This window comes from Nesoenas mayeri (genome assembly GCF_963082525.1).
Source record: "Nesoenas mayeri genome assembly, chromosome: Z".
NCBI classification, from domain to species: Eukaryota; Metazoa; Chordata; class Aves; order Columbiformes; family Columbidae; genus Nesoenas; species Nesoenas mayeri.
Genome location: NC_137542.1, coordinates 26,934,089 through 26,948,191, shown reverse-complemented (window position 1 = coordinate 26,948,191; position 14,103 = coordinate 26,934,089). Strand labels below are relative to the sequence as shown.

Sequence of the window (14,103 nt, the reverse complement as noted above, 5' to 3'; positions counted from 1 at the left end):
TGGCTATGTAAACCAGAGGGCTTTAAAAAAAAAAAAAAAGAAGATTTTCAGTTGACTCTGGTAAAGCTACTGAATTTCCTTTTGTAAGTTAGTGTAAATGTGTGTTTAATTTCAGCAGCAAAAGTCTCCACTTTTCTAACACAAAGCGTAATAGCACTTTCTAGGTGGGTGTTTCTTGAAGACAGAGGAGAAAGAAAAGAGAAGGAGATTTGAAACTACTTTTCCTGTCTGAGGCCAAGAGTAGACTCAAAGCTTGCCAGCCCCACAATTCTTTAGCTTCTTTCTTATGATTTCCAAGGGTTTTGTTAGTGATTTGCAGATGGAGCTTAGGCTTTGGAACTCATCCATTAAGAAGTTGTGTGGTCTTAGCCACAGTAGTAATGCAACATGTTTGTCCTATACTAGTTTCACAGAAGTTAACTGAGCTTGAATTGTTGAGGGAACAGCAGCATGGCTCCCCCCACCCCTCCCAGAATCAGGCTTATTTTGATTTATATGGAAGTATGTAACATTTTTCTTCCGTTTTAAGAAACATAGAATATAAGCCTAGTCTTTTTCATGAGCCACATGTATCTGCAAGATAAACACAATCCATAGCATACATTAATTTCTAATAAAAAGCATCTGAATGAGTTTTTGAGGGGTTTTTTTTTCAGTTAAGTTTTTCTAGTAGGTTTTCATGGTTCTTTTGTATATTTCTGCTGTTATTACTTTTATTGAAAAGCATATTGGAATTACAGTTGTGGAAGCAAAGTTAAGGCAGTTGGCCTTACATAAGAGCGCTTGAGCAGGTTTACTGCAAACACTAGCTGAAGGTGAACCTGCTTTCATGCTTTGAGAACAGGACAGGATGAAGGGCTCCATTGCATCAGGTACGATGTGGAGAACTTAATAGAATCTATGTTTTCCTGTCTGGCAATATATGAAAAGCGATGAAGTCTATGCATCTGGCAGCATTAATTTTGTGAAGGAATAATATTATTCCTGGCTATTTTTTTTTTAACTATGAAGTAATATTAACTCAGTCTAGTCATTTATCTGTAGATTTTCTGTAACTTGATCACATGCTTAAATGGCAAGACCCTTGTCTCTTTATGACTGTTTAGCAGAATAATTTGTTTACTGTCAACTAGTGTTTCATGGTTATCAATGGAGATTTAGATGTGGGCAGATGTCAGATTGTCATTCCAAGTGAATAAGGTGAAAAATGAGAAGCTCCAATAAATCCTGAACATGTACTTGTGGCCAACAGTTTTATTTAGTGTGCTGGTATAGAATTCAGCTAATGAAAACCATCTCATAAATGCAAAGAATGTGTATCCATAAACGGTGCTGGAACAAAAAAAACCTTCCTGACATTAAATGTCAGAAAGAAATGTGGGAAGAAAACCCCTCTCTACCATGTACTTAGACACTTTGATCCAGATCCAGTAAATTACTGAATATTCTAAGCTTTCTTAAAGTTCAGTTAAAACTCAAGTGACTTTTTTTGTCTAAAATCTGAGTGGTTACTGGAATAGACTTAGTTTCGTAGAGTGGGAGGGTGCATAGACTAGCTAATTATTGAAATATATGTGTGTGCGTAATATAACATTTTGTCTATTTGAAATGTTCTAAACAATTTCAATTTTAAAGCAGAAATTGAAAATTTTGATTAGGTTATTGTTAAGTAGTGTGTTGGTTTTTTTTACTAGGTTATAAAATACTCTCATATACTGATAATAATTAAATTGTTGACAAACACATGCCATATATGTTTATACACTGAGATTTTTATAAAATGTTGAGAAAACAGAATTGTTTAGAGTAAAACAGCACTTTGAAAGTTACATTATGTTTAAATCTAAATGATGACTTACTACCTTATTGTCTTTTACATTTTGCTTTTGGTTTACGGAAGACTTTGAATGAAACTAAGGAGCAAGTGAGCAAGAGGTCTTGTAAGCAAAATTAAAAATCACAGACTTTGTTATGATCAGATAAGTGTGTGGAAATAATATGAATTGTGTAATGTCAGCATCCTGCTCAAAGGATTGGTTTCATAAACAGTTGCTGTTGGGACAGTCTCTGAATGGGCATGCTGCCTTGTCATTGACAGACCGAGCCACTACGATTCTCCAGAACTCACTCCTTTATTTTGTAGTAAAAAAGGTTCTAAAAATACCAGACCTATTTGGGTTTTATTGTTCATAATTTAATCTAGAAGGTGTGGGACACAATAAAACTTTTAAGGCTTCAGGGAACATTTTTAAGAAAACATTGCTAGAAAATATCTGGGGGAATTTGGTTTGCACTGAGCTGCTGAAAGCTAGCAAACAAATTAGTTTACATTTAAATTGGAGCAGTGTGCATACCTTGCTTCCTGAGGACTCTATTTAAATAATTTAGAAAGTACTTTGGGATATTAGAATCCTACCTATTTAAAGAGAGAAATAGTACTTATTCTATAGCTTTTTTTTTTTTTTTTTTTTTTTTTTTTTTTAGTAATGATTGGAAACTGTGTTATCTAACTTATCCTTAAAGTTGTAATTGATTACATGGTTTTGAAGTATCTTTAAAGCCAGGTTGAAAATATAATTTGATTTCTCAGCTTTAGACCTATGTTGAAAGCAATTAGGCATCTGACTATATGGGGAATACCTAAGAACAAAACTGATATACAGACTCTTGAAATCGTTGCTATACAAGAAATAGTCATTCCAAAATCTGATAAAATGTGAAGAGGAAATAGCACTTGTAATGCTTTCTCTGAATAAGATTTAGTTTTTCCTTTAGACCTGTTTTTTCTTAGCAGAACTGAGGAAATCTGGCTCCCTTTGAAGCATATGGAAAGGTCAGAAGTAAACCTGTTATATGAACAGATTTCAGAACTTTACCCTTGGGTATCTGTGTTGTACAAATTCCAATGTGTTCACATAGATCATCATTTTCAGCAAAATGTCATTAATAATCTCTTCTGAAAAAATAATGACACTCTGTGTTTCAAGGAGAATAGACTAAAGAGAAGTGTCCTTTAGAATAAATGATAGGTCCTTCTGTTCCATCCTGCTCTACCTGTCACTTTGATCGACTCATCCAAGTTGACAAAAAGATCCCTGTAGTGTCACTGGGAAATCCTAATCAGTATGTTTTGAATGGCTCAGCCCAGTGAAACTGGAGAAATGTGTTGAGAAATTTTCAGAAACAAATTGGTTTATTTGATTCCATTGGAATGTCTTTGAAACCATGTCATAAGTTCCAGCACAGTTGCTACACAAAAACCAAGTGCTATTTCTGTGTTGACGTAAAATTTCAAAGGTAACGGTGCCTTTGATTCAAGCTTCTATATTTTTCCCTATAGACATAAGCAGGAAGATATTTCCTATTACAAAAAGGGGGAAAAGTCTTCAGAGCTTTTTGATCCCTGTTTAGTAAAGGCAATATCAGTAGACTAAAGCATCTCATCCCCCTTACTGGAGTTAAGGACACTATCTGAGTTGGTATCTGCCTGGTGCTGTGCTGCTTATCTCAGTGGAGAGGCAGATTCTGCTCCGGGAAAATGATCTCCAGGCTTTCGTAGACACCTGTGCTCCAAGTGATGGCTGTCTCTAAGAAATAAACTTCATGGAGTAACTCACCAAATCCCTTAGCACATGGAAATCGGCCTTCAATACCTACAGAGGAATATCAAAAGAGTTGGCGTAGCTTAACTGAAAAGTGATACGTAGGAAATGTTTTTCATTTGCTTAGTCTTCTTTAGATACTGGCGGACTTGTTCTCACGGTTTGCATTCTCAGAAGTCTTCAGTTACAAGTCTGTCCTCCTTCCCTACACTTTCCTTGAGTGAATTAATAAGGGACTGCCTTAAAACCAATCTGGAAATCAAAGAAGTAAATATTAAATAAAACATCTTCCACCGCAAAACCTGGTAAAAATGGAACACTGTGTTTACACTGATAAAGTAAATTATTTTATGTCTTCATGCAAATGCTCCTAGGATTATCTACCTGTTAAATATATTAGAAATGTTACAGCAGCAATAGACAGAATTATAGAAACTTTTGGTAGGAAAAGACCTTTACGATCATTGAGTCTAACTGTTAACCTAACACTGCCAAGTCCACCTCTAAAACATGTCCCTAAAAATCTCATCTATATGTGTTTTAAACACCTTCAGGGATGGTGACTCAACCACTTCCCTGGGCAGCCTGTTCCAATGCTTGACAACCCTTTCCATGAACAAATTTTTCTTCATATGCAACCTAAACCTCCCTTGGCACAGCTTGAGGCCATTTCTTCTTGTCCTATCACTTGCTACTTGGGAGAAGAGACCAACACCCTCCATGTTACAACCTCATTTCAGGTAGTTGTAGACAGTGATAAGGTCTCCCCGCAGCCTCCTTTTCTCCAGCCTAAACAGCCCCAGATCTCTCAGCCGCTCCTCATTAGACTTGTGCTCCAGGCCCTTCACCAGCTTCATTGCCCTTCTCTGAACTCTCTCCAGCACCTCAATGTCTTTCCTGTAGTGAAGGGCCCAAAACTGAACACAGGATTCAAGGTGGGGCCTCACCAGTGCTGAGTACAGGGGGACGATCGCTTCCCTGATACAAGCCAGGATGCTGCTGGCCTTCTCGGCCACCTGGGCACGCTGCTGTCAATCAACACCCCCAGATCCTTTTCCCCCAAGCAGCTTTCCAGCCATGCTTCCTCAAGCCTGTAGCGCTGCCTGGGGTTGTTGTGACCCAAGCATAGGACCCAGCACTTGGCCTTGTTGAACCTCATACAATTGGCCTCAGCCCAATGATCCAGACTGTTACCTAGGATATTACTCAGTATAAATTGCATCAATAAAATAAAGCCACAGGCAAAGTTGTTCAAGGAAGTTGGTCATTGTGAGTGCTTTATGAAAATTCATTCATTTAATTTCAGACTGAAAGAGGTTATGTTCTAGAACTTTAATACAAGACCATAAGGATGGATATGTTCTCTTGCAACTGGAACCAAGGTGGTTTATTTCTTGATTCCTACTTAATCAATGGAGAGCGAAATGAAGAAAGAAATAATTTCTGCTATCACGGTATTCCTGACTGCCTTTCAGTTTCCTGAATCATAACATCTTGTTATTTTTCCTGAATACAGCACTTCTGCCACAGACTCATCCTTTTCTCTGGCTTGTAGAATATGGCATTAATGGATTAGAGACAGTGAGTATTAACTGATTTACTGCCAGAAAAAAATGATTATTATATAGATCTCAAATCCATGTTTGTTGGAGTCAGCTAGGATTCATGACTGAGATCATCTATACAGAGTGCACTTAGACTGACAACTTTCTCATCATGTTCTTGAATACCTTCTGTGGGTTTGAAGTGATTCCTTAAAAGTCATTAGTCTCAAATTACTGATCTCTCTGACCCTCGATATCTACACTGTTGCTACGTAAAATGTTATGGTTTTTCTTTTCCAAAATGCTTTGGGGGAGCTCTATAACGCAATAATGGAATCTATTATTAGTTTTGAGTATTTGTACAGCATCCTGTAAGAACGTCTGTGAGGAAATCTCCTGGAAACTCCTAGATTTCTCTGTAGTATTTTTCTGAAAGAGTTGACTTCAAAAGGGAAAGGAGAAACTAACATATAAGAAAACATTTTATACTTGATCTTAAGCTGATTCTAACGAAATTCTGCAGTAAAATCCAAAATAACTACTGATACAATCCCTTTAGATCTGAAAATTACTGGAATTTAAACATTGTGAACTTTGAGGCTTGAGGTAAAAACAACAGTTTTCACTACCATTTAGTTAAAAACTAGCCATTCATGACTTACACTGTATTTTGATAATCAAGTATGAAAAAGGATGGACAAATATCATAGGAAAATAACTACCTGATGATCTTTTTGTCCTCAGTCAGTTTTCTCTTTAGAGATTATCTCTTGGAATGGTTTGCTTGTTTTATCTTTCCATGTTGTAACTGGAAAATTTGGTTTCTCACAACTACTGAATTTGCCTTATTCAGCTTCCTGGTAAGTGACCGGAAAACTCATGTGAATTGAATACTTCTCTTTTGTTGGAGGTTATTAGGTATAAGCTTTATTTCTGGCCATTATACTACCCCTTCCACACCATTTGTGTTCTTACACAGAAGTGTAATGTTACAAGAGGATTATGCAGTACAAGAGCTGAAAGCGTCTTGTTTTCAAGAAACAGTTCATCTTACACAAATCATAGAATTATAGGATGGTATGAGTGGGAAGGGACCTTCAACTGTCATCTGACCTGTCCCTCCTGCCATGGGCAGGGACATCTTTCACCAGACCAAGTTGCTCAAAGCCTCATACAACTTGATCTTGAACACTTTCAAGGATGGTTCATCCACAACTTCTCTGGGCAGCCTGTCCCAGTGCTTCTGGCTTTCTGGGCTGCAAGTGCATGTTGCTGGCTCATGTCCAGTTTTTCATCCACCAGTACCCTCAAGTCCTTCTCTGCAGGGCTGCTCTCAATCCCTTTGTCCCCTAGTCTGCATTGATATTGGGGATTGCCCTGACCCATATGCAGGATTTTGCACTTGACCTTGTTGAACTTTGTGAGCTCTGCACAGGTCCACCTCTCAAGCCCATCACAGTCTCTCTGAATGGCATCCCTTCCCTCCAGTGTACTAGCTGCATCACTGAGATTGCTGTCATGTGCAAATTTGCTGTCCTGCTCAATCTCATCGATGAAGGTATTAAATATCATTGGTCCCAGTGTGTACCCTTGAATGACACCACTTGTTACTGAATTCCCCTGGGACACTGAGCAGCTGGACATTGTCCACTGGGACATTGAGTGCAGCTCTTTGGAAACAGCCACCTAGCCAAATCCTTAGCCATCTAACAGTCTTCTCATCTAATGTAAGAGTGAATTGTCAGTATTTATTTTTCTTTTAGACAGCTCGCTGCTAATGCAGTATATTGCATTAATGCAATATATTGCAATAATATGCAAAAGAATTATCACTTACAACCAGAATTTATGTGTAGTAAAGGAGCTACATTTTCTAGAGAGCAGGAGAACTTTCTGGACATGTTTTGGACCAAAAAAGCATTTAAATCTTAAACAATAAATGTTTTAATCTATTGTTATAAAATTTCTTACCTTTGTGGCTTGTAGGTATGTGTTAAGCTTTGCACTGGCAATAGCATCTGTAAAATGAAATATATAAGACATAGAACTGAATTCTAAATGTTTTCCATTTTTAATACATACCTTTCTTTTATACATACCTCATACCTCATCTTGACTGCAGTATCTTCTTACTCCTCCTTCCCTTGCCCCCTTCTGGCTGTTCAGAGCTTTTGTGTTTTCCAAAAAAATAACTGAAGTGATCTGTAAAATCCTAGCGAGAATGTAGTAAAGTGCTCAGAAGAGGAAAAATAAACAAAAAAAACCCAACCAACCAACTAAATGAAAAAAGCAAACAAACAAACAAAAAACAAACAGGAAAGTTTTGCACAGGCTGCTGATGTGTAGTAATTTTGTCCTGTCCTTTCCTCTGTTGATTGGTTAACTATGACTATACACAAGGGTGGGGGGAAAGCAATTTTGAAATTACTCCTGACATAACGAATTTTTGGTTAGATTTATCATTGGGGCAATTCTGGTTACAGTGTGAGGGTCACTAGATATATTTTGTAGTGTTACAGGTGAATATATGGGGTTTTAAGGTACTCCCTCATTTAGCTGTCATCAGCTGCCATGTCAACCTGTCACATCTTTTTCAGAGCTTTTTATGTTTGTTTTTCTCACTGATGAAGCTTTTTGCAAGTCTTTAACTGAGCAATCCAACAAACTGTACTTTTCAAGTCCCATTCTTACCTCTGGCAAAACTGGCATCCCAGGTTTGTTCTTGCTAACTCCTCCTTTATTTAGTTTTCAACTTGCAGTCTTATCCCTTATCTCATTCTACTTGGCAAACCATCTTACTTTGTAGGAACTGCTTGTCTCGACCCTGATAATGTTCTCAAAACAAACCTTAACTTTAGCTGTAGTTGCAAAGTACAATTAAAATATATATGGTTCTATATTAGTAAATTGATTAAGGGGTGTTTGGAGATTGTACAGTTTAATCGATCTTAGCTTTCACTTTTGACCATGTTTAGGGGCTTGTACGTTTTGAAAATCCACTTTTTAATGTCTTTTTTCTTAAGAATGCAAAAGTTGCACTTAAATTACTTCTGTGGAACTGTATTGGCGCAGCATTTTCCTTCCGCCTTTGTTTTAGGGAGGTCACTAGGTGGCAGTAAACAAGCAGTTTCGCCGGTTCAGGGCTATTTAGTAAAAAACGTTTACAATTAAATAAAAGGATACTTAGACATTTAACATAAGACTGCCAGGTAGTACAAAATTACAATACATAAGGTGTTCAAAATGCTTGTTACTTATTTTGATGGTAATGAATTTTCTTTGACCTCTGGTGTGATTCTGCTGATTGTATCTTCTCTCTCACATTAATTAAAGGTGGAATACACGGAATGCATCTAATTCCAGGACTTCTGAAGCAGTTGCTTAGGGATGTTCAACAAAAGCATGCATAAATATTTGGGTTTGATTTTTGAAAGCAGAAAATGAGCTAACCGATGTTTATTTTTTCAGTCTTGAATCTTTCATCACATCCCTCTTTTAAAAAGAATACGTAGAGTGAAACTCCCAAGGCCATGGAAGTATCTGAGCTTTCATCTGAACTTTTCCTGTAACTATGTATTTTTAAAATGAAGGTCTTTTTCAGCGCTTCCTAATCCTGACCCTCTGTTACAAAAGGTTTTATACTTACTGCCACACAAAGGGTCATTTAGTTTATACTTCAAGTGTCGATGACATATAAAGCCCTGAAATGAACCTCTTGAAGGGGAATGTAGTTGCTGTCGTATCAGCATGTAGCACCAGAGGACAGGAAAAAAAAGAGAAAACTGTAACAAATTATGAACATGATTTGATATGCAACATAAAACTACCTTTGCTTAGTTACAACCTGCAAAAACCTGCTCAACATTCTGCACAACAGTTTTCATAAATGAGTTCAGTTGGGAGGGTGCTGAGGTGTGAGATCTGTCTGTAAGAGAGCAGAGCTGCAGTACAGCATGAAAGCAGAGTCCTGTGCCCGCCTGCAGAACCACCTTGCCAAACGTGTTAGTCCGACTTTAGTGTGAATATGTCATCAAAGGATTTTTTAATTTTTATATGATGTATTAAATAGGTTTTATTAAATGTGACTTAAAGCATTCTGTAATGAAATAGGTAGCAAGTGAAATGTCAGAATAAAATTTTATCATTGTATTTTCAAGATAATGAGGAAATTAAGCAAATTAAATTATGAGGCCAGACCTTGAATGTTGTCAAAAATACTGGGGCCTCTTGAGGGGGCGATATGGAAAATTAAATGTTAACTTCATGCTTTGTCTTCTTGATCATGGTACTGATTGAAACTACAGCTGAGTTTTATGCTGTGTAGCGATGTGACTGCTGCTACCCAGGCGATATCAGGCTGAAATGGCTCCCAGAGAACTGAAACCTTCCCAAGGTCTCTCCGGTGTTGACACAGATGGGCTCCATTGTCACCGCACAACTATTGAAATCGTGTAGTGTGTGAACCCACCTTTAATTGTATAAGCTGCAGGATTTTTGTAATGGGTGATGGCAGCTGTATGCTCTTCTGTGTCGATGACATGGTGTAAAAAGCCACAACTGATCAAAAGTTCTTACCCCAGATGCAGTTTAATAGCAGCCTGTTCTTTTTACACAGCATGTTGTAGCCTAATGCTTTTTGTTATTGCTCCTCTGTTGATTTCTCACAGAGTTTGCTATGCCATCTGCTTTCTTCTTCTAAGTGGGAAAGTAGCGAAGCTGAAACCAGTGCATTCATATCAAGTCTTGGCTACACGTCTGCAGATTATTATTGTCACTTAGTTAAAAACGTAAGTATTTTGTGTGATTGAAATTTTGTTAATAATAAATCACCAATTTATAAGCACATACATGGAGTTGTCATTGTTATAAGGAACATGAACTGAACTTTGTTTATCTTTTCTTACCTCAGTTACTTTTACAGCCTTTTAAGGGAGAAAATGAAGTGGGAGATTTCTGGACAAAAGAGCTAAAATTTTATTAGATTATACTGTAGTAGATGTTTGTAAAAATAAAATTCCTGTTGCTGCTGTGGTATAACAAAAAATGTCTGCCCTGTCATATTTTTTTTTTACTATGAAGTTTATATAGATTATTTTGTGTATTAGAATATAGCTTTTGGAATGTTGTCTCTGACTGTAAGTATTGCATTTAGAATGGTAGATGAGCCCTAAATCTTAGGAAAAGTGTCTTTTTCAGTTAATGTATAAAAATAATGGGACTAATATTTCATAATATGTTGACTTAAATTAGATAAAGCATATAAAAATTATTTGTAGTGCTCTTCTGAAAGTTTTGTCTTAACTCATAAGGAAGTAGAGCTAAAATAAATAGCTTCTTAGTCTTTTCTTAAGAAAATTAAAAAATCAAGCTGAGTGAACAGAGAAAGTTATTAACCTCCACAGTGTGTCAGTCGCATAGAGAACTGTGCAACTAATGTCTGCTTGTTTGCCGTATGTGTAATTTGTTTTATTTTATTTGACAGATGGTCTTTTCTTTAGTAACAGAACTCAGAGGAAATCAGTGCAGTGAACTTAACATTAAGGGGAGGTATGTGTTATCTAAACATCGTTTTGTATATTCTAGTTTTGATCATTACAGTTCATTGATGACCTTTTTACAGTCTTGGACAACTTTGGCCTCAGCTGGATAGTTTTGGATGTATGTGTAGATGATTTCAGATGCAGACAAGCTTGTTGAGTTGTGCTTCATGTAGGAGTTTGTACTTAACTTGAGAGTCATAGAATGATTTGGGTTGGATGGGGACCTTAATGATCATCTAGTTCCAACCCTCCTGCCATGGGCTTTCCACTAGACCAGGTTGCACAAAGCTCCATCCAACTTGGTCTTGAACATTTCCAGGGATGGTGCATTCACAGCTTCTCTGGGCAGCCTGTTCCAGTGCCTCACTACCCACATGGGTGAAGAATTTCTTAATTATATCTAATCTAAATCTACCCTCTTTTGGTTTAAAACTGTTGCTCCTTGTCCTGTCACTAAAAAGTTTCTCTCAGTTTTTCTTAGTATCCCCTCTGTGTATTGAAAGGCTGTAATAAGGTTTCCCTGGAGCCTTCTCTTCTCCAGGCTGAACAAACAGCCTATCCTCAAAAGAGAGCTGTGCCAATTTGCTGATAATCTTGGTGGCCCTCCTCTGGACCCTCTCCAAAAGGTCCAAATTTTCCTGTACTGAGGGCTCCAGAGCTGGATGCGGTACTCCAGGCAGGGTCTCAACAAAGCAGAGCAGAATCATAGAAAATTTTGGTTAGAAGAGACTCCTCACGGTCCTAGAGTCCAACTGTTAACCTGCCTCAGGGACTAAACCATGTCCCTCCGAACCTCATCTAAACTCCTTTTAAACACCTCCAGGGATGGTGACTTCACCACTTCCCTGGGCAGCCTGTTCCAATGCCTGACAATGCTTTCCATGAAGAATTTTTTCCTCATATCCAACTTAAACCTCTCCTGGCACAACTTGAGGCCATTTCCTCTTGTTTTGTCATTTGCTACTTGGGAGAAGAGACCAACACCCTCCTCACTACAACCTCCTTTCAGTTAGTTGTAGACAGCAATAATGTCTCCCCTCAGGCTCCTCTTCTCCAGGCTAAACAGCACCAGTTCCCTCAGCTGCTCCAGGCCTCTCACCAGCTCCATTTCCCTTCTCTGAACTCTCTCCAGCACCTCAATGTCTTTCTTGTAGTGAGGGGCCCAAAACTGCACAGGATTCGAGGTGTGGCCTCACCAGTACTGAGTACAGGGGCACGATCATTTCCCTAGTCCTGCTGGCTACACTATTCCTGATACAAGCCAGGATCCTGTTGGCCTTTTGGCCACCTGGGCACACTGTGGTATAATCACTTCCCTCAACCTGCTGGCCACGCTCCTTTTGATGCAGCCCAAGATATAGCTGGCCTTCTGGGCTGCAAGTGCACATTGCCAGCTCACATCCAATCTGTCATCCACCAGTGCCCCCAAGGCCTTCTCAGCAGGGCAGCTCTCAATCCCTTCATCGCTTAACCTGTATGGATACTGGGGGTTGCCCCAACACAGGTGCAGGACCTTGCATTTGGCCTTGTTGAACTTTATGAACTTCATAATCATAACTGGCTGCCACATGTGTCCTTATAACCAAAGTTAACTGCAAGTTACTATAAAAAGAAAAAACAAAGGATTTTTTTTTTCCCTGTTTGTGTGAGTGATAGTTTAATATGACAGAATAGTAGTTACTTTGCACTTGTTATGAGTGCTAAAATTTGCTGATGCCTATTTAAAGAACATCTTGTTTTCCTTCTGTTGTTTCCTTGATCTGGTACCAAACAGTACTGTGCCAATACTGTGTGTTTCATACTTAACTATTTTAAATGTACCCAAACACGTTCTTCCACCATTTAAGTGCTTTCTTGGCCTGATTTTCTAAGGATGAAAGTCTGAGAAAGTAAGTGGGAAGGAAATTGTGATGCTCTCTGTGCAGATCTCATATCCAGATCATCAGGAGATGCTAATAATCACCTTGCGACATTGTGTGGGATGTTTCTACATGTCTAGGTGTAGTCAGTGAGAATAATCACCTTCTTAATCCACATTACCTAAATCTGAGTAATTAAGCCAAAATCTGTGATCATAAGAAAGGGAATACATTTGCCTAATGGTACTGTTGTCACTATTTTTTATATCAAGCCTTTTCACTGTGTAATTTTTAGCTTTGCCGTGACGTTGAAATGCAGATCATAGTCACCTGTCAATAACAGGATGCCTTAAAAGCAGCTGTGTGGTCTCTTGGGAGGGTCTAGCAAACTTACATGGGAGCTGTCAATCTGTAGTCTTCCTTACCTATGCTTTGCTGATCCTTGGAAAGACAAAGCATTCCCTGATAGGAAGGGTGTGATTGCTGAGTAGACACAACTGGCTGCACTTCAGAATTGGGTTGATACCGTGATTTGCCTTGAGCACTAATATATCAAAATTTTCATCTGACTTCTCCTTAAGGCAATATGTAATGACATGTCAACAGTCATTCCAGTAAATATTTTTTCTGCAGTTAGGTATGCATCTCTTACATTTAACCTTCTGTAATTAATTTAATCTTCTTTTAACTTATCAGCTTAGAAATTAAAGTTTTGATTTTTTCTGAAATATGAACTCTATTTATTTTTCCCTCAGAGTTTCAGCCAGTCGTCTGAATGCTGTGTCCCTTTTCTGTCTCCCTCTCATTACTTTGCCTGATCTAACTCCATTGGTGGAATCTCTCCTTCTTTACCATGGAGGTGCATCAAAAGAAATTCTCAGTTCAGAATTTCTGGAGGCTGTGAATGATGCCTTTTTAAAGTAAGTAGCATGGTCTGTATGATTTTTATGGTTTTTTTCGTAAAGACTATTAATTCAATGAAATGTTTTTTTTCTCTGGGTTTGTATGCTGAATGCACTGTACATCTGCATTCTAGTGAAATATTTCCCTTGCATTTGAATAAGAGAGCTACGGTTGTAGGCTTTATTTCCTAGTGATACAACGCTATACTTCAGCTGGGTTATAGCTGACAGCTTTACATGAAGAGATAATTACCTTCTTAACCATCCATCTTTTATTGGATAGACTCCAGTCAGCGTTGGTGGGGTGAAGACTTACCTACCTCTACCTTGTTTTTGTTTTTGTTGGTACATTTTTGTCCCAGTTTCACAGGGAAAATGGTGTTTTTCTATCCAAACCAGGAAGAAGATCTCCCTCTCTGAATCTGCAGTCTTCAGCCTCTGGCTTCGTCACTTACCAAGCCTTGAAAAAGCCACCTTATATCTTCTAGACCAACTGGTTTGTGTTCAGATGAATTCACTGGAAGAAGTGGCTTGTGTCATGAAAGACTTGTTACTGGTATGTGCAACAGCTAGTACAGTTGATGCTGCTCTTCCATGCTGAGAAGTGACAGAGTTTTCAAATACATCAGCATATTTGAGGGAAAGGGCTGACATGT

General features: G+C 38.2%; 1 protein-coding gene across 1 annotated transcript in view; it reads left to right on the top strand.

The window, feature by feature from the left end:
• FANCC (FA complementation group C) overlaps positions 1–14,103 on the top strand; it is a gene marked incomplete at its 3' end in the record, with an annotated part of 63,808 nt that overhangs the window by 26,752 nt on the left and 22,953 nt on the right. The window contains exons 4-7 of the mRNA XM_080363079.1: positions 9,814–9,933; positions 10,629–10,693; positions 13,301–13,465; positions 13,847–14,003. Of these exons, the coding sequence (XP_080219205.1) occupies positions 9,814–9,933; positions 10,629–10,693; positions 13,301–13,465; positions 13,847–14,003 (507 nt within the window). The remainder of the gene's footprint in view (positions 1–9,813; positions 9,934–10,628; positions 10,694–13,300; positions 13,466–13,846; positions 14,004–14,103) is intronic.